This window comes from Magnolia sinica, chromosome 3 (assembly GCF_029962835.1).
Source record: "Magnolia sinica isolate HGM2019 chromosome 3, MsV1, whole genome shotgun sequence".
NCBI classification, from domain to species: domain Eukaryota; kingdom Viridiplantae; phylum Streptophyta; class Magnoliopsida; order Magnoliales; family Magnoliaceae; genus Magnolia; species Magnolia sinica.
Genome location: NC_080575.1, coordinates 97300863 through 97327127, shown reverse-complemented (window position 1 = coordinate 97327127; position 26265 = coordinate 97300863). Strand labels below are relative to the sequence as shown.

The window sequence follows — 26265 nt, the reverse complement described above, 5'->3', positions numbered from 1 at the left end:
CCAACCGTCCGAACCGTTCGATTGGGGCCTATTATCTCAAATCACAATGTTGGTCCCTTAGATTAGTGGCACGTGGACCAGTTGGGATTAGAACCTGATATTATATATGCACCCACTTTCCTCTGTTTTGAAGATTGTTCCTATGCAATGCATGGTATGTGATGTTCACATGCAATGCATTCATAGATGCCACGTGTCAGGTCTAGGGGATGCTGATTCGACGGATCCGTAACTGTAGGGCCACCATGATGTATGCGTTTTATATCCACGCCGTCCATCCATCTTGACAGATCATTTAGGGCATGTACCTGAAATTGAAGCAGATTCTAATCTCAGTGGACCACACCACGGGAAGAGTGGTGCTTCAACGCCTACGTGTCAGGTCTAGGGGATGCCGATTCAATGGATCCGTGACTGTGGGTCCCACCATGATGTATATGTTTTATATCTACACCGTTCATCTATTTTGCCAGATCATTTAGGGCAGGAACCTAAAATTGAAGCAGATTAAAATTGAAGCAGATTCTAATCTCAGGTGGACTACACCACAGGGAAGCAAGCAGTGGTGATTGAACGCTCACCATTATTTATGAGGGCCTCAATGATGTATGTGTTTTGCCCACTCCCGTCTCTCAAAATTGAAGTATGTTCAAACCTCAAGCGTACAACACCACTGGAAACCGTGTGAATTGAAGGTTTAGTGTTGAAAACTTCTTCGAGGCAAATGGGTGGTTGTAGGGGTGTGAGCGGGTGAGTGTGTCCTCGAGGTGTGGATTTGCTGTTACCCGGCTAATACCTTAGTGGGTGTTATCTTTACTAATGAACATTTTTCATATCCATGTTACCATCCATTTTCTCATTTCATTTAAGGACTTTATCATAAAAATTAAGTAGTTCCAAACCTCCAATGGAAAATTATAATGGTTGACGTTCAGTCACATGGATATGAAAAATTGGTGAATAACCATTAAAACAAAAATTATAGGATACAAAAGTTTTGGATCAAGCTAATATTTACATATATTTTTTCTATCACTCAGTTTTAACTGACCTTCTTAATGATTTGGATGGAAAATAAACACTAGGGATCTGCTTGTAATAGTCATTTGGGAAGTTTTTAATGTTGAATGTTTAATCATTGTTGTTTCGGTTGGATATGCTTAATTTTTGAAATAACACCCGCTAAGCTGACACTCGGGTAACACCAATTATATGCCCTTTTTCATAAGTTGATATTTGCTTTTTCTCTACGTTCATGTATGGGTGACCTTATTAGCAAGCTGAATGACAAATAAACATTGTGATGGCTCTTAAGAAGGTTTCAATAATGGAAATTTTTATTTACACTGTTTCATATGGTGTGGTCCACTTGAGCTTAGGATATGCTTCAATTTTCTGCTTACGCAGTCTACTTCCCCACATGGGCATGGATTAAGGGAAAACACCAATATCAGCTTAATCCAAATTTTTTGTGGCCCTCAGAAAGTTTTTAATGGTTGACATTCAGTCACCACTATTTCCTATGATGTGGTTGACCTGTTATTTGAATCTTCTTCAAATTTGGGCTCATTTCCAAAGTATTAAAATGGATGGGCGTGAATATAAAACATATACATCACAGTAGGTCCTAGCAAGTTTTTAATGATGGGTGTTCAATCACCCCTTTTTCTTGTGATGTGATCTAGTTGAAACTTGGATCCGCTTCAATTTTGGTCTCAGGCCCTAAAATGATCCGGCAAAACCGATGGATGGTGTGGATATAAAACACATACATCACGTTGGACCCCACACTCACAGTGGATCTGAGCTCGGTGGTTCCTCGGATCTACCTAGTCTGCATCCGTCTGCACGAGAGTCAAGCCATGCAAAGGTGGGCCCCACTATGAAAAATCCCTACGCAGATTTGGGCCGGTACATCCATTAAGAGGTCACACTTGTTCAACAGCAAAGGACGAGTCAAGTCAGAGCTTCAAGTAGGCTGATTTATTGTACACGTGTGGCCCATCCCATGAGCGGACCGACCCAAATCTTTTTTCCGGTAATTCCATGGAAGGGTCACCTTTTGAATGGTTTGGATGGAGTATAAACGTGGCACATTGACGCATGTGATTGTTTTGCATGTGAAGTCACACATACAATGCACTGTTTGTGTTGTATTCACATACAGTACAATTCACCTAATCTTATAGCAATCAGATCGAGAGACAACTAAAGTTCTTCATGCCTTAACCGTGGTGTACATTCCTTTGTGGGGCCAGGTGGGCCCACTTATGGGTTCTGACGTCCGTTGGATTGGACTTATGAGTGGTCCGCCATGGACTGCTCATGGCCCCAAAATCACTACCATTGGATTATCAAAGCCATACTATAGAGTGGCATGGAAAATGGATGGATGGTAAGAGTGAAAATTATCTCACTTTTTTTGTTTGTTTTAGACCCTCAATCAAGTGGTGGGCCCCACCTGGTCCAATTGAGGAATTTGATCCTGATTATAGCTTATAATTACATCCATCATGAGAATGGGCCACTCAAAGGACCCCTTTTTGGAAGTTTGGTAGCCTTTGCTAGAAATGATAAGGCCCACCAATCTCCCTATTTCCAGTAAATATGCAAAAGCACCTCACTTTCTCTTGATGCAGAGATGGCATCCTTGTCGTTGATTGTCCCTTGTTACCCATATACTGTTGGATAAAGAGATACCTGCATTTTATTATTGTTAAAGGGGTGAGCTCACCACGATATTATGGGGCCCACTTGATGTGAGCATCTGATCCACTCGGTCCATCATGTTAGTCCAGTAATGATAACAATTGAGCCGAAAAGATAGCCCTATACAAACTCATGTGGGCCTCACCTTAGGGAACAATGTCAAATCATGCTTAAGACCTCTGAATTTACGTGGCGTGGCCCACCTGAGTTTTGGGTTCACGTGATTTTTATTTGGTATGTTCATCCTGGTGTGATGTGTCTGATGAATAGCTTGGATGACATACACACAACATGGTCGGTCCCACGTACTTCTGGGGAGATTTTACTGGTTGGGCCTCCTCTCCTGTCCCCTACAAGCACATCTAAAGTTTAAGTTCGAGATGAATTCGACGGCTCAAGCTTTTAGAGACAGGGGTTGTTTGACATAGTATCGTAGCAAAAGGTCTAGTGTTTGAATTCTTGTGATGTGTGTTGTATACACATTGGGTTTCTTGGGGCCCTAAGAAGGTTTCAACGGTGGGCATCACTATCCCCACCATTTTCTTTATTGGGTCCACTTGAGGTTTGGATCTGATTCATTTTTTGGGCTCATGGCCTAAAATGATCTCACCAAATGGATTTACGGTGTTGAAGTGGGCCCACTGAACTTGGTGACGTGACTTCAGTAGCGAGATGGCCACCGAAGCCGTTTGTAGCTAATCCGGATCGAACGATGAGAGTTTTCAAAGTACAGACTACAAAGTCGTCTACTTTCTTCTGTTGGGTTGGCTCACCAGCACTATTAAGTTGGTACACGTGGCATAGCCCAAAAATCACACTGATCGAGTGATCCTAACCATCCATTGGCTGCTATCAATTGTACAGGGAAAGGAACGTCAGTAGTTTAAATTCAATGAGTGACATCAACGAGTTCATGGGGCGTGGTGTGAGTGCGTGCATTAAAAAAAAATAATTTAAAAAATAGGAGCAACATCAATGGTTAATGCTAAGGATAAAAATGGACCGACCTAAGGCAACTAATGTAATAGAATAGCATTCCTGGGCCGACAGCCCAAGTCAGATGAACGAGCACGACCTCCGTGGCAGCTCAGCGACTTCGGCACGACCGGAAGCACAATTGCCGCCGATGTCTCATTTCTACGACCAACCAACTATTATATGGATTAGTTCAACTTACGCATTGAAAGCAGGCTCCACTTCAACCAAACACCCAGCTCTGGGAGGTTGAACTCAGGACGGCATCAGACCACAGACCAAAAGCTCAGCATCATCAGTTGATCGAGCTTTGCCTTAGCTGGTCAAACTCAGTTGCCTAATCATATATTTTCGGATCACAACCGCTTAACCTCACCGTAAAGGTCATTCCGAGATCTCAACCGAGGATCTTGAAAAATAGCCATAATAAGCACCTACTCAATAGAGAATTTTTCATCTATGTAACCCGTAATAGGGCTATAAATAGGTCCTAATCTATTTTTTAAAAAAAGAAAGGTATGCACTATTATCCTAATTCAACTAGACCTGGTAGGTGACTGTTCTAACTTGAGCATCGTAGGGTCCCCGGCCATACCTAGGCCCCGTTACCATTGTCACCTTGTTCTTGCAGGTAATCAAAAATCCAACAAGGGACGACCAAATTTCAGCATCAACAAATCTCAGTGCGAATTTTGGGGTACACTCTATCCACAATGGGCCCCACAATCCTGTCGGTCTGGATTGATAGACACGCATGCCATGTGGATGAGACATCACAGCTTTAAAAAGATGGTCACGCATGGTGGCAAAACAGATTCCTCGCCCATTTCCAGTAGAAAAATCGCATGTGATCTTGAATGCATCGCATGTGATCGTGAATGCGTGTCCTCGACCCTATCTTTTCATATCTTCCTCTCATTCTCTATTTGACCGTTAAAATCCAAAGAGGATGTCAAATCACATATCCGAAAAGAGAAATACTTATATACTCTGGCAGGTTGTGATGGATGATACTTAGGCACTTAGAAATTACTGAGATATTGCGTACACAGCAAACAAGTAATTCAAATTAAACCGTCCAATCAATGGGTACCAGTTTAGGTGTCTTGTGAATAAAATATTACCCTTGTAAGGTTATGTAACTATTAGATTGCTGGACATTCGATCGGACGGTTGAAAATCAAAAAAGAAATCCAACAATCTTATTTCAAAGAACAAGCATCCAGGATTATTCGACCAATCTAATTTTCTGAGCGTAACTTAGTAACAGGTGGGCTCCACAATTTTGGTCGGTTTACTTTGAGTTCATATATTCCCACTTATACCATTTCTACGTGCCTGAGTATCAAGCGTCATCGGCAACCAGAATATCAAATAATTTAAGTTCGTACGGTTGTAGTTTGTTCTGCTCACTTGATTTAATGCCCTCAGATGGAACGCGGATTCGGTGGGCCGGGAAACACCGACTTTCGTGGGGCAGTGTCCGTGGGGGCCACCTTGATGTATGTGTTGTATATCCACACCATCCATCCGTTTTTCCAGCTTATTTTAGGGAATGAATCGATAAACGAAGCAGATCCAAATCTTACCTGGACCACACCACAAGAAAAGTGATGATTGAATGCTTGTGGGCCGCAAAATTTTTGGATCAAGCTTATATTTGTATTTTCCCTTCATCCCAGTCTGACTGACCCTATCAACAAGTTGGATGGTTAATAAACATCATGGTGGGCCCTATGATGTTTTTAATGGTGGGTGTTCAATCACCACAGTTTCCTGTGGTGTGGTCCACCTGAGATTTGGATCTGCTTCATTTTTGGGCTCATGTCCTAAAATGAGCTGGAAAATGGATGGACAGCGTGGATGTATAACACATACATCATGGTGGGCCCCAAGGTCACGGGGCTCACCTAATCTGCATTCCCTCAGATGATGTTGGTTTTGGCACCCTTTCTTCTTTGTGTTGGATTGTTAGGTCCGTGTAGAAAAGAGATGTGGACCCTTACCTAGAAGCCTTTAACCACATCACTTCATCACCATCCCTTTCTCATCATTAGCTTGAGCACTCAACAACATGGGTTTTTCTTTTTCTTTGGCTCGAATTGCTAACCTGACACTGATCTAGATTTGGACGGTTGCTCTTTCAGATCTCCTTTGTTCTGTCCAATTGTAGGATGGTCTGGATTGTCGATCCAAGCGATCTTTTTCTCTATGGTTTTCCTCACCAATCGTGCAATCCACCTCGTAGATGATTCGGATAATGATGGCATCTAGTGAGTGGCCCAATCACAGTGATTTTGATGTGGGAAGCGGATTGGGTAGTGTACAGAGTAGACTCTGTGGAGCCCACCATAATGTATGTCTTATCAATGCCGTCCATCCATTTTATCAGCCCATTTTATGGCATTAGTCCAAAATTGAAGTATATCCAAATCTCAAGTGGACCACACCATGGGAGACGGTGAGGATATGATGTCCACCGTTGAAACATTCCTAGCGCCCACAGTGATGTTTGGCACCTAACCTTTTTCACAAGGTTACAGGGACATAGATGAAGGGAAAACACAAATATCAGCTTGATCCAAAACTTGTGGTCCCCAAGGAATTTTCAACGGTAGGAGTATAATTCCCACTGTTTGGTGTGGTGTGGTCCACTTGAGCTTCAGATATGCTTAAATTTTTTCCTCATGTCTTAAAATGAGCTGGAAAGGAGGATTGATGGCGTAGATAAGACACATGCATCACGGTGACTACCTACACTAGACAACCTCCATATATATATATATATATATATATATATATATATATATATATATATATATATATATATATATGCCCAACTTGGGCCATGACAAAAGGAAACATTTTTCTCCCTTAATTTGTCTCTCCTTTGTCATGGCCCGCCAACGAGAGTTTCATAGTGTTGCATCATGTGACCGTTCAGATTTTGTACTCATATCATAGGAGTGCTCGTAGCACTAGAGATGAGTTCTTCAAAAGTTCTCACGAGTTCTCCAAAGAACTGGTAAGTAGATGGGTCGGTGGATATACACACACACACACACACGAAAATGGTACTATGAGGTCAACCTCATGTGAACTTCCCATGGTGGTACATGTGTAGCTTATAGGATGTCCCAAAAATTAACCATATATGGAACTCGGATAGGCCTACCATCTAAAACCATGTGAAGACATGCCTAAAACTCATAAAAGTATTTGGTGGGGCCCACCTAAGTTTTAGCTGCAGCTGAAACTTGGTCTAACCCCTCATCCAAATGGGACACACAATGTATGGTATGAATTTGTGAACTACATCTTGGTGGGGCCAATAAATGATTATGAATGTTTTAATGGGAGGATAACCCCTCTCAACTGTTATATGTGGTGTGACCCACCCAAGTCATAGATTGACTCGATTTTTAAGCCTGTGGCCCACCATATGGGAAATGGTACTATGAGGTCAACCTCGTGAGAGTTTCCCATGGGGTCGAGTTGTGTGGGCCCCACCGTGATGTGTCGAACATCAACACCATGCATTTGATGGGTCCCCTTTATGTTATGGGATATCCCAAAAATCAGCCATATATAAATCTCAGGTAGGCCATACCATCTAAAATCATGTGAAGACACGCCTTAAAAAAATAAAAGCACTTAGTGGGGCCCATCTGAGTTTTGGATGTAGCTGAAACTTGGCCTGACCCCTCATCCAAATGGGACACACACAATGCATCAGCTGGATTTGTGAACCACATCTCGGTGAGCTCAACAAAGGATGTTCAACACACATCACGGTGGAGCCCACACACCTCTTTTGCATGTGGTGTGGCCCACCCAAGTCATGGATTAATTTTATTTTTAAGCCAGTGGCCCACCATGGAATGGTGTTGATGTTCGGTGGGGCCCACACAGCTCGATCTCCTGGGAAGCTCCCTTGAGGTCGACCTCATAGTACCATATTATATATATATATATATATATATGATACTCAGCTGTGCACCCGTTTGCATGGAACTCGTGCGAACTCTTTTGAGAACTCATCATACGTGATGTGATTTGCAGAACGGCGTGATGCAGCACCTCATGAAACCCCAGGGCCCAACTTTTACTTTGATCCAAACTTTGGTGGACCATAGAAAAAGAAAACACGTGTGTGTGTGCGCCCTTACTTGTTTGGGTTTGAGTGTAGTCCTGACTCGCCCAAGTCAGGGGTGACTTGGCCAAGTTGGGGGTGAATTGAGGGCTGGCTGATGGTACCAACCTGTACAAGCCCCAAATGAGTCTAAGTCGACTCGGATGAATCGGCAATCCATTTCATAAATTTTGGCCACATGATTTACAAGACAACTAAAACTATGAAAATGTTAGAAGGAGAATTACAAGAAGAGTGGAATAAAATCACATTAAAGAAACAAAATTCCATCCATAAAAAGGCATCCTACCAAATTTTCATGCACAGGATATTCAATTGTTACAAAATGGTACAAACCCAGATGGCTCGGTGCACCGAAGACATAGTGCATCTACTGCACATTGTGGTTCGATGAATACCAAACAACCGCTATAATCAAATCCGATAGTGCGAACTTATCCATTGATTTGATTTTTATTAAATTGATTTGATAAAATAAAAGTAGTCTATGAATAAATCCAGATTAGTTTAGCTAGTACCAGATTGAAATGACTGGCATTATTAATATTGCAAAGTAAAATCCATACTAGAGGAAAATGAAAGAAAGAAAGAAAGAAAATGAGAGGATTTGTTTTTTTTTAAAAAAAAAAAAATCATTCATCTCAGTTGTTCTGTAAGGAAAAAAGAAAACAAAGGATCTCTTGCATTTCAAGTACTCAATTTCTTCAATAAGATAAGAGACGTCACATTCGAAATTATATGGAAAAGACTATTCATCCCAGGGAGGTCGTCTGCAGAAAATTCAGGGAAAAAATATCAATTGTTTATTTGTTGAAAAAGTAGTACATTATAAAGAATTAATTTTTCAGTTAGATATTCTGATTTTATTTTTATTTTTTTTTTGCGCATGCGTGCATGTGTGTGGACATGTGGAGGTTAAGAAAATTCTTAAATTGAACATTTGTTTGAATTATTTGTTTTATTAGGCCTCGTTTGGACACACCATCAAAATGACAGCACTTGGAAATGAGGGATCTAGCAAAAATCGATTTTCTAAAAACCAAATGGATAGTTTTTCAGTGAGTGGGCTTTTTACCATCTATTCAATATGTGGGGTTTGCATAAATGCATCCAAACAAACAACACGAAAAGGGATTTGGCTCAAAATGGCATTTAGACATCAAACACCCCTTTCAAGGGTGTGTCAAAAGAAGCACTTAGATCTTGGCTTTTGATAACCTTGTTTGGTTTTTGGATAAACCAATCATAGACACTTGCATATTCAAATCCTTCCAAAAAAAAATTGGGAAAATTGGGATTATTCACTCATTGTACAAACACAGTTCTTGGAAATGAGGCTTTAGCATGGTTTCCCACAGAAGTTTTCTCACTCTATCTATATTAAAGAAAAGGACTTTCTTCATTGTTCTGGGATAAAATATAAGTTGCACCTGCGGATGACTTCCAAAACATCCATCAGGTAGGTCCTATGACTTTATGATTCAAAAGCCAGTGGTGGGGTGATCCTGATGGCGACAATTTATCATCATTATCATCATCATCGAAGCCTCATCCCAACTAATTGGGGTACGCATGATGACAACTTACTAAGGACAATAAAAGAGGGAATTCTATATCCATAGTTAAAGAGAAAAACAATGGGAGAATCTTGCCAAGCTCACCATATTTAGAAGTGGGGTGTGCCTGATTGGGTTGAAGAGAAGCGGGCCATACCCGGATGCAGGGATCCCATATTCGGATTCGCTGGTTAGGCTTCAAACAAAACTCGTGAATGTAATCCAAAGCTGTCTGCAAACGAACAGAACACCTCAGAGGCGCATTGCCATTGACCGCTAAATATACACTGAAACACAGGAGAATGCTTCCGAAGAATGAATGAATAGCTCAAAACAAGAAAGAATTACAAGGAATCAATGCTCGGGGTGTGTGGTCAATGCAACGAAAATGGTGGACGGTGGTTACCATCTCACATGATAAAAGAATGAATGGAACTAATTTACAGCCATCTAAATAAATGTTGAGTTAGATGGATAGTCTGATTCCTCAAGGAAGCAGCTGTATTTTGTATCCTTAAGAGCCTTGTAGACATCGTCCCAGTTGGCAACCAGCTGCGACAGGGGCTTGGTGTGGATCTTTACTTGATGGCTATGCAAGCTCCTTTGCGGCAATCTTAGGAACTCTTGAACATCCATCAGCTTCTGCAAGCAGCCCAGCAAATATGAGATCCAAAGAAAACCATAGCAAGGAAGCGGAGCTATTAAAAGTGCCAACAATATGGCTGACAGGATTGTTTGTGAGAGAGTGACGATAGGGTCAGGTTCTAGCTTTTTTTCTTCCTTTTTTTTTTCTTTTTTTTTTTTCAGTCTTGGCAATTCAGCCTGACTCATCCGGTCTCATGTCAAGTCGCAACCCGCCTCTGTGTGTGTGTGTTGGGGGGTGGGGGTAGACTTGTGGTACCGAACCAGATCAGACTTGGCTGAGTCTGAGTTGACTCGGATTAGTCCGCAATCCATGCTTTCTAGTTGGTATCAGTCACTTGATACTCCTCAAACAGGTATTTTTGCCTTTCAAAAATAAAGGAGTATGGAAGAGATGTTAAGGCAGTTCACATTGGAGATTGAAGAGGCAGTTTGCGGAATTTGTCATAGTTGGCACATATGTGCAGGCATCCAGGCCATTCAGCAGGTAGGGTCCAGCAATAACATGCCTGGAACCGAATTTCATCCACTTACCATGTTTACGATGAATATCAAGACCGTTGGTCATCTTTCTTCTAAACATCCATCTTACATGCCAGGGCACATTCAGGGTGGCATCAATCATATGAGATGTCCTGGATCGCACACATGCATGCCAACGTGTGCCGTGAATTACCTTTTCAATCATTGTCTCTGCGCGAATTGCCTAGCGGTTGTCAGCATGCAATGCCAAATTGCCAATAACATGTCAAAATGGGGTATTCATGCTTGAAATGTTTGAAATGATTTAACAGTCCTGCAGCATCAGGATGTGCAGTGCTGCAGTTGCCCAGTCTTTACGAGTAGGCCCATGGTTCACTCGTTGAATTGATGGCCGCCACCATGCAAGAGATGCCCCCAAAGACCTCCCAGATGAAGATCCTAACTCTCTGATCAGGGGGCACAAGTAAAAAGTCATGGGAACTACAGCAAATAGTCTGGCAATGCCCAAAAAATTTATACAGCTACGATCTTCAATCTGAGAGCATACTGGGGCATTACCCATCGATGGTGCAGCCAATCAGATTAACGGCATGAGCCCCACTTGTAGGGGAGTGCACCATGAAAATGTAAATGCCCTGATGCACCATGGGCACTGAAATGCAAGAAGAGACTGTAATTATAGAAGATTGACTAAGGATTTTTGTCAATGATCACTAGATGAGATGATTTACCGTGCGGTTGCTGACAAGATCCTCATAGTAGACAATAATGTGGCGAGTGCTTTTGAAGTATTCTAAACCATTGACGGCCATCTCCTCTGCCCTTTCCAGATCAGGAAGCAGTAAAGTGACATTGATCACCGGCTTGTATTGAGCGAGAACCTTGGCCTGCATCCAAACAGCCATTATGAACAGCTTTCACATGCTGAGAGATTTGAAGAGGTAATTTGCTACAGACATGCCAATATGATGAAGTGTTTGATATCCAGGCCATTTATCAGGGTAGGTCCCATCAGCTACATGCCCTGGACCAAAATTCAAGTTCAGTCACATGCAAGTGTGCCGTGGAATTGAAGAGGGAATTTGCTGCAGAAGTGCCAATCTGATATACATGTTTGACATCCAGGCCAGTCATCAGTGTAGGTCTCATCAGGAACATGCCCTGGCCCATAAATCAAGCTGGTGCTCTCAGTCAGCCACATGCAAGTGTGTTGAATATGAGCATTCATATTCTAACCATTGATTCTTCTAGTACATGTGTGGCCTACCTGATCCAAGGGCTGGCTTCATTTTTGGGCCAGGGCATGTTCACTTAGGTCTGCCTGACAAGTGGTATGGATATGACACAAATTGTGCAGCAAATTGCCTCCTTGATCTAGTATAATGGTTTAGGATGCTTTTGGGAATTCTTTTAAATATCCAAAGAGGCTGTTTGGATTCAAGCAAGGTTGTGTTGCAACAGGCTCTCCATGGACATGTGGTCGGGACTTCTTGTTCATGGACATGCTATCGCGACTTATTTTTTATTCTTTGTTTGTCAAACATCTTGGAACAAGAAGGATGGATGGTGGCATATGTGGGGATCTTAATATGGATGGTAGCATATTGACACATGCACATTGACACATGGCTACATTTTTTTGTGCTTGAAGATTGATGGTGGCACGTGTACATATGAGAAGCTTGAACTTGGAAAGTGGCGCATGTAGCACATTAAGAATATGTCACGCATGCACACGGATGGGAGTGTTCCTAATGCAGGACAATTAACCACTTACTCTAAAAGCTTGAATTGATAGAGCATGACGAATTAATCTCTTTATCTCATATCTCAGGCCCCACATCCATGGGTAAGGACCTCAGCCGAACCCCCCTTGTGGGCCCCACTTCACATGGGTACCGCTTCACACGAGCCGCCCGCCTCACACGGGCCGTCCACCTCTAGTGTACCCCTGCATCCCATAGGCCACCCCACTCGAGCCCAGTGTGAAAATGCTCCTGCATTAGTTCCTTGTGTGCACTAAACTAGGGATAGAATTCCACCTCTTTAGCAGAGACGACCAATCCATGCTTTAACAGTCATATATGTTGATTAGTTGTCCAAAGATACATACATTCCCATGCACAAAGGGGTTGACAAACAGTGGACAAGTACTTTTATCCCGACTGCTTGTCAACGAGACAAAATCCAAACAGCCCTAAAGGGTCATTCACCCAAATGTCTATTGACTACATTTCATTTATTGTGAGAAGTGAGACTAACATCAATCCTTCTTAAACAACTAAACCTCCCTCTTTCAAATGGACACAGTCGAAATAGCATGGGGGCTTTAACAAACTCAGCCTTAGTTATTTCAGAAGCCCAAGATCAAAAGATATAAAAACCATAACCCGGCTTGGCATTAGTGTAGAGTGGAATATTTGCTACTTAAGTCACTGAAGTGAAGACAATCCAAAAAGAGTTACTATGCAAGTACCTCAAGTCGACTTCCACACTAGCCGAGTTACATTGATGATGTACCCAGAGTTGAATCCCTTCATCTGAGTTCTAAGAATGAGGTCCTTCACCCGAGAATGTGTATAGAGTCTAGGTTTTTCAGTTTGTAAAAGTGGAGCCCGGGGACTTCCATAGTTGAACGAGAATTATAGGATCCTCAACACAACACTTAGCACACTATCCTCAAGTTTTCAGTTGTGAGAAGTGAGGCCCAAGATTGGGCAACCCAGGCAATAGACATGTCATGTGCCACCATTGATGGACGATGCTCCAAAAATCTCCAGATTAGAAGATGCATTCTTCTATTCAAGGATCCTGCAAGTCTTCTATTCAAACTCATTGGCCTAAAGGATGTGCCTCGGGTTTTCAGCTGGTACAAGTGGGCTCAGGCTTGGGCTGGGCTGAGGTCAGTTCAAGCCCAGCCCGCAAAGTAAAACCTAGGGGGGCCAACCCATACAGATTTGTGATGAGCCAAAACAAACAGGCCCAAGCCCGGCTTGTGGTGATTATGCATGGCCTAATCCCCGAGCCTGGCCACCCACTTCTCTGCAAATTTTGGGCTGTTTGTTAAGTGTGCATCATCATGCATGAACATATGACCCAAATGCCCATGAAATATCAAAATCCTAAGGGCCTATTTGGGAGCGTGGATTTGGAACCCCCTGGATTTGAAACCCTCTTACTGTGTTTGGCACCCTGGATTCAGAATCAACTTTAATTCAAAAGTAGCTATGCATAGTACATTTACAAGGGTTTGAATTTAATTACTAAATCAACTTTAATATCTCTAATTAGTGAACATATGTAATGTTTGACACAATAGTTGTAATAAGCCTGCTGAAATATACACTTGCCCGAAAATGATGAAATTCCAAGTCTCGGATGGGCCACAAGCACAAGATCACGTCTGAGTGACTAACCAACGATTTTTAACCGTTGATTTACATGGACAATGTTTGGACGGCGCTGATCATCATATTAAAGTAATTATAGTGATGAAATTGATAATCTAATTATTTTGGGATATCATTAGTGGGCCATGTGTCCAATAGATTAATAGTCTAGTGACACATGTTACACATGCAACTCTTGGAAAGATTTTAAACGTAATCCAAGCTTTCACCATGGATTTCAAACCCCCTGTTTGAGGGGATTTGAAACCTCCTGGATTTGAAATCCCCAATTACTTTATGGTGCCAAACAACCAGTGGATTTGAAACCCCCTCAAATCCCCCCAAATCCATGGTGCCAAACGACCCCTAAATGGGTCAGACCAACGGGCTCTTAAATCCATGCCCAATCCCGAGCCCGGACCTGTTACTAAATGGGCTTATTTTAGGATCGGGTCTAACCCTGTGGTCTAGTATTCTGGCAAAAGCCTGTCCATTGACGGCCCTAGGGCCCATGGACACCACTAGTTCAAAGTGACTCAACAATCCTAAACATGTCTTGCGGTTGCAAATCATGCAACTCGTCCTCACAACAATCTACTACCACTTTGAGGAAGCTAAATGAAAGGAAGCTGGAAAAGTATTGAGTGGTGAGAGAGACCTCAGTTTGTGAATGGACATGGGATTTATGAGTGCCATTGAGTAGCTTTGCATCTCGATCATAAGAATTTGCCATAATAGAAATAGCCCTACGCAGAAGATTTTTCCGGAGTAGGAAAATTGCAGAAACACCCCGCCAGTTGAAATACTCAACAATTTCTTTGTGGTAATCCAAGACACCCTGCATTGGCCATGCAAAAACAAAATCCTGATTCTTCCCCATCAAAACCAATAAAGAAACCGGCGGGATAGAACAATGACAACATTCATTATAAGATGCAACATTCACATACCAAGAAAGCCAAATGATCGTTGGAAGCTAGAAGGAAACCATATCATAAAAATCAACAAAAGAACTATTTGGGTAGCTCCACATATGAAGATAAGGTGTCACGGTGCATTGATATTGATGAGGAATGCTACTTGCAAGTGCCCATCTCAAACGCCAATAACAAGTGACCCACACGTCCCAATGTGGTACACATATGCAAGAGCTGGAGCCATTCATCAGGCAGGTCCGTGGTGAATGAGCCTTATCCCAAAATCAGGTTGCTCCACTTATAAGGTTGGCAGACATATGGTTGAATGGGGACTAGGGCACCATGAGGACCACATGTATTTGGCGAGTGCCGTCTTTGCCGGTGAGGGATGCTTGTGTAGCATTTGCAGATGTGTGCTCACATGTAGCAATGTAGCATTTTCTCAATATTAAATCAACATCTAGAACAACCCTCCACTCTCAAAGTCAAGAATGTTTAGATACGGATAAAAGGACTCCTTCAATCATCAGTTGAAATAAATTCTTTCAGTATGAAAGCCTAACTAGTGTTTAAAAATCAGATGAATGAGAAACAATGTCTGTTCCTGGATCTTCATTCAGACCAGGTGAATAAAAAATTCACACCTTTAGATCCGTGTTCATGAGGAGCAAGAAAAATGGTAGAAAGTGACTAGGCTGCAAGAAGGCGATCATTGGCCTATCTCAAGCCACAGTAGAGCTTACTTAGGCAATTCTCATAAGTCACAACAGCAGGTATTGAATTCACATCCCAATTATAAAAGGTGAGATATTATGGGATACATGAACTGACGCTTTCGCATCCCAAAGGGACTTGGTGCATACATTAGTTATGAACATTTTGTCTCGTTATAAGATTATCACTTGTGAGAACCTTGTTTTCACCCACCAATCAACTGAAAGCACCATGGTGAACATTTTTAAGACCAAACAGAATCTGTTATCGAATGTAGGTTGAGTCAAGCACAGAAAGATCGAACTAAGAATTTGCCTGATTTCTCCCAATCATCCCCATCACACACTGGGGGATTCCATCTATACAATGCATCTAGCAATCCTACCATTTCATCCAATTCTTCATCCTTCAAATTTCTGCAGGCACAACGGTGCCCAAACTGCTGTCTCCCACTCGGGAAAAACAACAAATTACCAGTAAATCCTTTCCTACGGGAATATGATCTAATCTGGGGAAGATGAACATAACAGGCCATGACAAAACCAAGCATCCTCCCAAAACTTGACTCTCGAACACCAAGCAATACAAGCTCTCCCATTCACTCTCATGTTCTCTTGAGTTCTCTTGCATCCTTAGCCAGTTCTTAGTGTTCGCCACTTGGTGGTGCAGGTGGGAGTTAGTATGACTCAGGTTGAATTAGGGCATTTGCACGAGTGTTACATGGAAAGGGTGCAAGATTGTTAGCTAGTCCATGACAACACGCTCAAAAGGTGGGACAATATCATAGTTCAGTTGGAGATTGCTGATTTGTTTAGGAGCACAAGTTTTTAGAATCTATCATCCTTACATACTGATGCAAGACAACTAGCCACTCGCTCTAAAAGCTCGAACTGATAGAGAGTGGCGAATCAATCCCTTTGTCTCATAGCCCAGGCCCCACATCGCATGGGTTAGGACCTTGGCTGAACCTCCTCATGGGCCCCACTTCACATGGTTTCCGCTTCACACGGTTTCCGCTTCACACAGGCCACCCACCCCGACTGTGTCCCCGCATCCCACGGGCTACCCCACTCGAGCCCCGTGTGAAAATGCCCCTGCATTACATACTCTTCTTATCTAATAAGAATATGAGTAACATTTCACTAGCCTTTTTTTCTTGAAAAGATTATTTCTCTAGTTAAAAAGGAAAAATAAAAATAATAAATAGAAGTAACAAAATATCAAGGGGGTAGCATTAAGCTGGCATACAGGTGGAAACGATAGCAGTTTAATTAAATGAATACCAACCATTAGTATGAATGAACATGGATGTCATCAAACATATCTGCTTGGTCGTAAAAATTGTATTAAACTCTTTGATCATCAAACTACAATGGTCAAAGCCCAAAATGTATGTACATAAAATGTTACCTGATTAAGCATCCATTTGAAGCCAACTGCAGCTGAGCATTCATTTTTGGCAGCACTACTAAACCAATCTAGATTGTACACTTTTTCCAATGTGTTCAGAACAGATGAAATATTATTCCGCCTTTCCATAACAGAAAAAATCTCTCCATTAGAGCTAACATTGAGGTGGCTGTTCAAGAAAGTTTCAAACCATCCACTTCCAGACCTCTGCATTGACAAAATTGCAAAGAGACGGACAGGATTGCATATGCATTCATCCCTGTCAAAGTTCCAACAACTTTAAAAACCATGTCATTAAAAATAAAAAGTACAGAATGAAATGCAGACAATTTTGTAATACCTACTATAAGTTTTTGGTTTGGGATAGTGAAAAAGCAAACCCTCCGCAGCTTGAGTGCTAGAAACCTGACACTGTTCCGTGCTTACTTGGATTTTTTGCTCTAGCAGGATATACTTCGGATTCAAGTGTGTGCGAGTTTGCTTGAGACAGATAAAGCAAATATACATACCAAAAAGCATTGCAAAGACCACCACAATCATCCTCAACAAAATCGGTGTCCTTTTAGTAGTATTTGTTATACATGTGTCCTGTAACCAAATGCATCTTTTGTCAACATAACTATTTAAACAAGCGTCAAGCGTGATTCTCTAAATTGATTATTTCACTATTTAAACAAGTTTAATTCTCTAAATTAATAAGTTATGCACTTCAGAAGTAGTATTTGTTATACATGTGTCCTTTTAGTAGTATTTGTTATACATGTGTCCTGTAACCAAATGCATCTTTTGTCAACATAACTATTTAAACAAGTGTCAAGCGTGATTCTCTAAATTGATTATTTCACTATTTAAACAAGCTTAATTCTCTAAATTGATAAGTTATGCACTTCGCACTTCAGAAGTAGGAAAGGTGGTGGGAAACAAAATCACTTGATAGAAATTTTAAACTAGAATAAGGGGGCAAATGAAAGATGAAGCAAGAGAGCAATCTCTTAGAAGAAAAGGTGTCATTCCATTCTATCAAAAGAAGTGGGCATAGTTTAAATTGGAAATACTCAAACAGCCCTAAAGATATCCTCTAAAATAGTATATAGTTACTTATGCATTTTTAAAATTTTAAAAAAAAAAACGCTACCTCTAATGATAACTTCTCTTGTAGTCTGTTTTCCAAAATGGGAAACTACTCGAATCCACCTCAAAAAACATTAAAACAAAACATAGGTAAACTAAGCTTTCCACTAGACCAACATCTTTCTTCATTCTTCATTTTAATTTTAATTTTTAAAAAATCATTTTTATATGGATTGACTACTCATACTGTCTTGGTTCAAAACTGGGAATCTACTCAAGTCCACCCCGAACAACATTAAAACCAAGTATAACAAATCTTTCCACAAGACCAATGCCTTTCTTCATTCTTCATAAAAATAAAATTTATTGTTTTAAATTTTAATACAGATTGACCTGGCCCATACTCCAACCCTCCTGGCAAGGCAACTCCACTAAATTGATTAGCTGGTGCCTCCAATCCTAGGGGGTGAGTGGCTCTACTTCTTAGCAGAAGTAAAGGACAATGTTTCATTGAGAAAGAAACTCAAGGGCACATGACTAGTATATATTAATAGGGTTCAAAGAGATGATAATGATCGAGGCATTAATGGTGGATAACACAAGGTGTGCAATTTACAAAAAAAACTCAGTATAAAGAAAGAGTTGGTGTTTATTGGGAGTTGCATGGGTGTTCAACAGGCACTCCACCAAAGTTTGACAAGCAGAGCTCTCCTAACAATCCAAAAGAATCATTTTTCATGGTTCCCCACCTAACACTAACTTTGAATGACGAAGTTTACAAAGGGTCGGTGCTGCCTTACCCTAGCTCTAACCACTTCTTTGGCTTGATCACCAATTGGATTTGTATATAGTAACTCTGCTTCCATGAATCTGAATCTCCTTCTGTGGCATCAATCACTTTGTAAACTGGCTATGGGACATGCATATGGATTGGATTAGGAGGATCTTCAATTGGATATTTAACTAGCACCAGAAAACTGGAAAACCACTTGTATCCATGACTGGAAACTAGACAGTATAGAAAATACCAATTAGGGGGCCGAGTTTCCTGGTTTGCGGCAATTTGACATCACACAGGTGGATGGTTGAAGGCTTTCATAGATGACCGTTGTGGTATTGTTGCAGCCCCAACAGCCACACATAGGCCTAACTTTGCATGCCAACATGAATCATGATGATGCCATCTGTGAGCTATAGCTCACAGAAGAGTCTCCTTTCTCATCACTGCCTAAGCCATATCCCAACTAATTGGGATCAAGAATATCAACCCTTTGATTAAATTTACAATAAATGGCTGCTTCCATTGAGCCAACATAGAATCTGAAAAACATGCTACAAAACTCTTGGAATTGCCTCCGGTAGTCGATGATAAAGCCAAAGAAACCTGCGCTGTCTTAAATCAGCTTCAAGCTGGTCTGTATAGCCTCTGATTCATCGTGACAAAAGTTACCAATGTCTAACGGCCCTGAGAAGAAAAGAATTATTCTTCTTAATCATCTCTAATCAACGATCACACTCCTAACTGCCCAAGGTGTCCAAAAGAGATTCCATCAACATTAAGCTTCCACCATATCATGAGTGGAGAGACCATTTGGCGCTTTACGAAAACGACATGCCATCGTCTTAAATCAGCTTCAACCTGGTCTGTATAGCCTCCGATTCATCTTGACAAAAGTCAACAATGTCTAACGGCCCTGAGAAGAAAAGAATTATTCTTCTTAATCATCTCTAATCGACGATCACACTCCTAACTGCCCAAGGTGTCCAAAAGAGATTCCATCAACATTAAGCTTCCACCATATCACAAGTGGAGAGACCATTTGGCGCTTTACGAAAACGACATGCCATCATTATTGATAATATTCCTCTTAACTTCTGACCATATCAACAACAGAAACAGTTCTGAATTCCTTTGAATTCCAAACCCACTCAATAATATAGATTTTGATTTTTACCAATCATATAATCAATTGGGGACTATTTACCACCAAATAATCCTTTATTTCACTCTTTCCGCATGCCCCATAAGATAAGGTTGGGGGGGGGGGAGCATTCTCCACAACTAATTTCCTCTATTTCTAAGAGGCCTACCACCCCATGATGCAACCAGATGTCATTATACATGCCTATACGATCAAAGATCAGGTCCATCCTAGGGTTCCTAATCAAGAATACGGACTGTCAAGATGTCTGAAACTCTTGACCACTTTAAGGGTACACATTGATCTGAAGGAAGATCATAGTCTTGATGCGCCTCGTGGACTAAATCAATGGTCATTTAGTTCATTATAGAGTTAAGAGTAAGTTGAACCAGTTTCCTTTTAGCATTTTTGTCACTTTTGTGAGCCACCTTTTGGGCACCAAAGGATGTTGGAGCGACATGAAACTGGCCACGTTTGAAAGCCTGTTTGAGTTAGAGTAAGTTGAACCAGTTTCCTTTTAGCATTTTTGTCACTTTCGTGGACCACTTTTTGGGCACCAAATGACATTGGAGCGACATGAAATTCACCACGTTTGAAAGCCTGTTTAGTTAGCTTTTAAACGAGCCCAAGATCACAAAGCTATGATAGAATTTGATTCACTTTTGACGACTTTACAATGGTCTTATATGATTGTGATGGGATTCAAGGGTTGTTTTGGAAATTTTAAATGTTATTATTAGGGTAATAAGTTATGGTAGCAAGTCCTCTTAGACATGTACATCATTAGCTTCCTTGGCTATTGAAAAAAGAGAAGTCTTTCTTTAGATTGTTTTTTCCTCCTTGTCTTAATGGTGGAAGAGAGAGGGAGTTAAAATAAGTAGTATCATACTAGTGGACTGTAGAAGAGAGAGTTCAATGAACAATATCAAACTAGTGGTCTGTAGCATGGATTGCTGACTCATCCGAGTCGACTCTGACTCGGTTGAGTCTGATCCGGTTCAGTACCACAAATCACCCCCCTAACATCCCTGACTCAGAAAAGTCGACCCCCAACTCACTTGAGTCCTAACTCAAGTTAGGACCAAACTAGTCGGTCCAAGTCATTGAGTCAAAAGAACATGGGCTGTGGGGATCATCCTACACCCTTTCTATTGCTTCAATTCGGCATAAGAGCAAGTTTGCTATGGGAATGAGGGTTCCTCTATTTGTCTTTTTCACATGTTTTCTCTATTGATCTTTGTTGTTTTTCTTCTGCGTCTCCAAAACCCTAAATGGATCTTTTTCACATAGCCAAGAAAACCTATCCTTACCGCTCTCCCATCTCCAAAACCTTAACACACTCTTTCCCATCCCAAAACCCTAATCATCACTCTTCCCCATCCAAAAACCATCCCCAAAACCCTAGATCAATACTCAATCCTAGCTCACCATAACCACAAAACCTTAGATCTATATCCATAAACACATCAGCCCCTTATCCCCTCGCCGATCATCTTGCCATCCTCTATATCTATTCATCCAAACACTAATCAACCCATGGATCTCAACCATAAAACCTTTGCCGCATTGATCATGCATCCACATGAAGATGCACCCCAACGAATAAGTCCCAACTCCTTCCATGAAGCCCATGTGTTGTTTTGGAGATGTCATCAACATGTGCATATGCACATGATTATGATTATTCGAATCTAGAGCCAAGTTTTTGAAATTGTGTGGATTGTCTACCACGGCACCCAAAAGCTTGACAAAGCTTAGAATTATAGCTAAGTCCTAGAGAGGAGGTGAATAGGACACATAAAAATTCTTGCTTAATTAAATCAATTTATCAATTTAAATTAAGAAGGCAAATAATACTTAGGCTTCCAAGCCAAGTGGGTCCAATCACATAGACTACAAATAATACAACAATGTAAGCAACTAGTATATAAGAGAGATAGTGATCTTGTGTATGTATGTGTGTGACCAATTAGATGCATAGCATTCAATCCATTTAAGCATTCATATAATTCAACCAATCAAACTCACAAGCATGAATAGAAATGTGCCCAAATGACAATCACAAACACAAGCATATATAGTGGTTCAGCTACTTGCCTATTCCACTCCCGACGGACACACTCTCCTTGAGTGCACCAGTATTTCATTGTCTTGAAGGTTTTAAATCAGGTTCACCTCTAACCTTTACAATGATTTCTCTCAAGCTAACCACTAACCTACACATACACTCCCGTGTCGGAAGAACGCATTTTCACCTATGTTGGTGGCTCCCGCAGAGACTTAATTGGTTTTCTATTAGCAAACCAATAACCACTAGCGGCCGTAATCCAAGGCCCTACGTACACTCCCGTCGAAAGCTCCCTATAGAGACTAACACATGCACCCGTGTCTGGTGAATGCGGTCATAATCCAAGGCCCTACATTTACTCCAGCCGAAGGCTCCCATGGTGGCAAACACTTACGTACCCATGTCCGATGCATTGAGTCCTACACAAGAATCTATTCGAATTTGGGTCAGAAACTCTACACTCAATCTTACACAAGGAAAGAGTGTGTGAATTCTATAATTGACAACTTACTTGTTGGATTAAGCCTCGTTGTTGCGCCTTCTTGAGATGTTTCTTCAATGCTCTCACATACTTGAATCAGGTTCTCATTTGCTCTCACAATCGTTGAAGTTGAATGGTTCAGCTCCACGATCAAACACATTGCATGCGATATACCAATAGGTGACCAAGGTAATAGGAGGATGGTGGAATCTTCTACAACTAATGATATGAGTAAGTTTCTAGTAGGGATTCACCTATATGAGTATTCTAGAAGATTTAGACAAGGATATACCTATAGGCTTGGTGTCTAATCTCTAAAAAATTGTAGAGATCAAGTGCACCTTCATAATGGAGATTGAAATCCTCGTTAAAGTGGTAATCTCAAGAAAGATGACTTGAATCGCATAGGTTTAGAGACTTGTGAGTGGGAATAAGAGTGGGGACTCACCTAAGCTCTAATGGCACCAAAAACCCATCAAAATGCCCAAAGGTCCAAGTGCCATATATAAAGGAAACAAGTGCCAACAGTAAAAAAATGGGTAAAAAACGAAACCTTCGATCGATCGACAGAGCCTTCAATCGATCGAACGTTCACAAATTTAACTGGATAACTCGCTGGATGTTTTTTAGTTTCATCGATCAATCGAACTGGGCCTATCGATTGATCGGCCGAAATGGATTCTAAGCAAACACTTGTTGGACAATTTCAGCTACTATCGAACGATCAGCCAGGTCCATCGATTGATCGAGCAAGGCCACCAATCGATCGAGGATCAATCGACGACACCTATGAGCCTGTTGTTTTGGGCTATATGTTTTATAGCAACTCCAAACCTCTTAAGGCCTATTTAAGCATAAGGCTTTTAAGGTTGAGGGATAATCAAATAAAAGTTTACCTATTTGGAATCAATCATCTAAAGGTTAGGTTGTCTTGGATCTACAGTTAAGGTCACCAAGGCACCTCATGATTTACATGTTCTTCACTCGTTGATGTTTCATATCCTGTTGTGTCTTTGGTCTTTAGCTTCCAAGGGCTCAACCGACTCACTGACACAAGGTCTCACATGATTGATAAATAGGTGCACAAACAAATGTACTAACAGTTTTGAATATCAATATCGGGGGGCACATTAGCCAGGCCTAAAAATGGTATAATATGAAGCATACGGTAATGTACTAGACCTATATCAAAAGATACCAGCCTGTATCGGCTCTTTTTTTCCTAATAAAATTATAAAATTATTAGGAAAATGGGAAAATGGAAAATACTGGAGTATATCATTTTTATGTTTTTAACATGTATTCAATGCTATATTATACCTTTGTTGTCTGTGGGCTTGACCTACCGAAAGTAAACCAAATAGGCCTTATCAAATATAGATCAAGCATGATTTGATAGATTAGGGCTCATTATTATTATTTTTTTTCAACCAATTAGGGCCCATTATATTGAAATAGAATAAAAAGAAGTTGAGAAAAAAAAAAAGTAACGATAGTTTCCCTTCTTCTAGTTTTTTTTTTTTTTTTTCCAAAATGGTTCATTATGATCCCAAAATACACCTAGAGCTAAGATAAAATGAGTTTTTAGACTTCCTCCATGGTTGAAATGAAGAATCAAGTGAAAAAACTACAGTTTTTCTTCTTCTTCTTTTTTAAAATAAGGCCTTTGCGATGGCATAGGACTATATCAGCTGTATTGGTCTCGTATTGTCAGCAAACAACCTCTATCAGCTTGTTCTAATGGACCAGTTTATCCATGTATTGCCTAACTCTATAACTAATGGCCATGGTTTTAAGGGTCAACTCAGACTCGATCAGACCTGATCATCCAGTTCAAGGCAGTCACAACTAGATTTCAGACCAGACAAGTCTGTCCAAGCCCTTTAACCAGGCTCAGATTGGGTACTCCCGCCTGTCCCACGCGCGGCAAAGGCTGGGGCTTTGAGGGGCCACCGTGATGTATGGGTTTTATCCACACCGTCCATCCATTTTCCCATATCATTTTAGGGTGTAATCCCAAAAATGAGGCAGATCCAAGGCTCAAGCGGACCACACAGTGGAGTTTAAATGCTTACCATTGAAAATGTCAATGGGGCCATGAAGTTTTGGATCAAGCTGATATTTGTGTTTTCCCTTCATCCAGGTCTATGTGACCTTATAAACAGTTTGGATGTCAAATAAACATCATGGTGTGCCTTAGGAAGGTTTCAACAGTAAGCATCATCATCACTGCTGCTTCCTGTGGTGCGGTGCATTTGAGCCTTGGATCTGCCTCATTTTTTGGGCTAATAACCTAAAATGATATGGCAAAATGGATGTACGGTGTGGATAAAACTAATACATCATGGTAGACCCCTCAAATCCCCATCTTCCACCGGATCAGTCCATAAGGCCCTTTGTGGTGGGTGGGGGGAGCGTACGCAGTACAGCAGTTCTATACACAGCTGTACACATGCTATCTTTAGCAGACAAACTGCTTTTGGAGCAAAAAGGCCACACGTGTGATCTTGCGTAGCCCACATTGGGCCACTTCACACGTGCGGAGTGAAATTTGAAGGGCAGACCAAATGAACATTCTGGATCTCACTAGATAAGACAGTCTGCCCAACTTGGGTAATCAATCCAATCCGTTGATCTGATGGGCCCCAGCATGAGGAAAAGCCCCCAAAACAAAAATCACACAAAAAGGAAGATCCGCCCATCTGATCAAAGCTTTGCTGAGGAAAAGAAGAAGAAAAGAAATGCAAACAACAACCACAACAGATCGAACAGACAGAGAGATGGAGGTAGGGCGTTACCTGTGGGAGAGAGAGGATGCCGCCTTCTTCTATCTTCATGAGGACGTGGTCGACTGCCTTCATGATCTTCACACGGGGAACGGAAAGAGTCTTCAGAAGGAAAACGATGGTGGGAGATATGAAGGACGAGGGAGAGGGTTGTCCGGGTCAGGATCGTCCCAACGGCTAGAATCTCGGACATAATCACTTCACCTTTTATCGGGTGGGTCTCACCATTGATAGTGAATCTTCAGAAAGATTATGAGATCGAAATGTTCTACTCTTGAACTTTTTGTTCCGTATATCCCCATCCACGGTGAGGCCCATCATATGAACGGTTTGGATCATCGAGAAATTGCGCTGGATAGAAAGGATAAAGTACCAAAGTATGGGGTATTTGACACTTACAGAGGGAAGCGGATTGCCTCTGAGGCCGGGCACAGAGATATCTCTGTGCCCGAGGCTAGTGGGGGTCCGTGACAAATCCACTCCGTCCATCTGTTTTTAAAGACCACAGTAGTAGATAAAAATCATGCAGATCAAAAATTCATATGGGCCATACCATACGAAACAGTGGATATTGAACCATTGGCGGTGATAGAAGTTTTGTAGAGGATGATATTTGTTGGGGACAAAAGATACAGAGTTCGGAGACTCGGAATTAATGCCTCGGGTCGCCAAAGGATGTGTCAGATCCGAGGCATGGTTCACTAAACCGAGACAGAAGTTAAGTCGGTTCGGACGACACATCAGCGATCCGGGCATGCATCGGGCCGATCTTCTTATCAGATCGGCCAGCGCAAGATAAAGCCTCATCCCGAATATCTTGGGATAAGATCCCCGACCCCGAAGCTCACGGGATCGGATGAAGACTGGAGATGGGCACGATCCTGTCTCCGTGATACCAGGAGAGGATCCCGCACACGATATCAGGAGGAGAATCCTCGTACGATTAAATGCTCCAGCAGCTATAAAAGAGGAACCTCCATCGTCTTGTG

General features: G+C 41.4%; 1 protein-coding gene across 5 annotated transcripts; it reads right to left on the bottom strand.

The window, feature by feature from the left end:
* Positions 1–8996: 8996 nt before the first annotated feature.
* Positions 8997–25719, bottom strand: LOC131240346 (uncharacterized). Of its 5 annotated transcripts, none has more exons than XR_009168716.1 (7): positions 25289–25706; positions 17289–17536; positions 16949–17207; positions 14566–14745; positions 11250–11405; positions 9742–10035; positions 8997–9625 (listed from the first exon to the last, which is right to left on the bottom strand). XR_009168716.1 is itself a non-coding variant. In XM_058238499.1 (7 exons), the coding sequence occupies exons 1-6, from the start codon at positions 25349–25351 to the stop codon at positions 9844–9846; spliced, it is 1098 nt and encodes a 365-aa protein (XP_058094482.1). In that variant the 5' UTR covers positions 25352–25707; the 3' UTR covers positions 8997–9625; positions 9800–9843. The 5 variants fall into 5 exon arrangements, 4 of the variants coding, with proteins under 4 accessions (XP_058094482.1, XP_058094481.1, XP_058094483.1 ...); XM_058238499.1 differs by having other exon boundaries at positions 9800–10035; positions 25289–25707; XM_058238498.1 differs by having other exon boundaries at positions 8997–10035.
* Between the last annotated feature and the right edge of the window lie 546 nt (positions 25720–26265).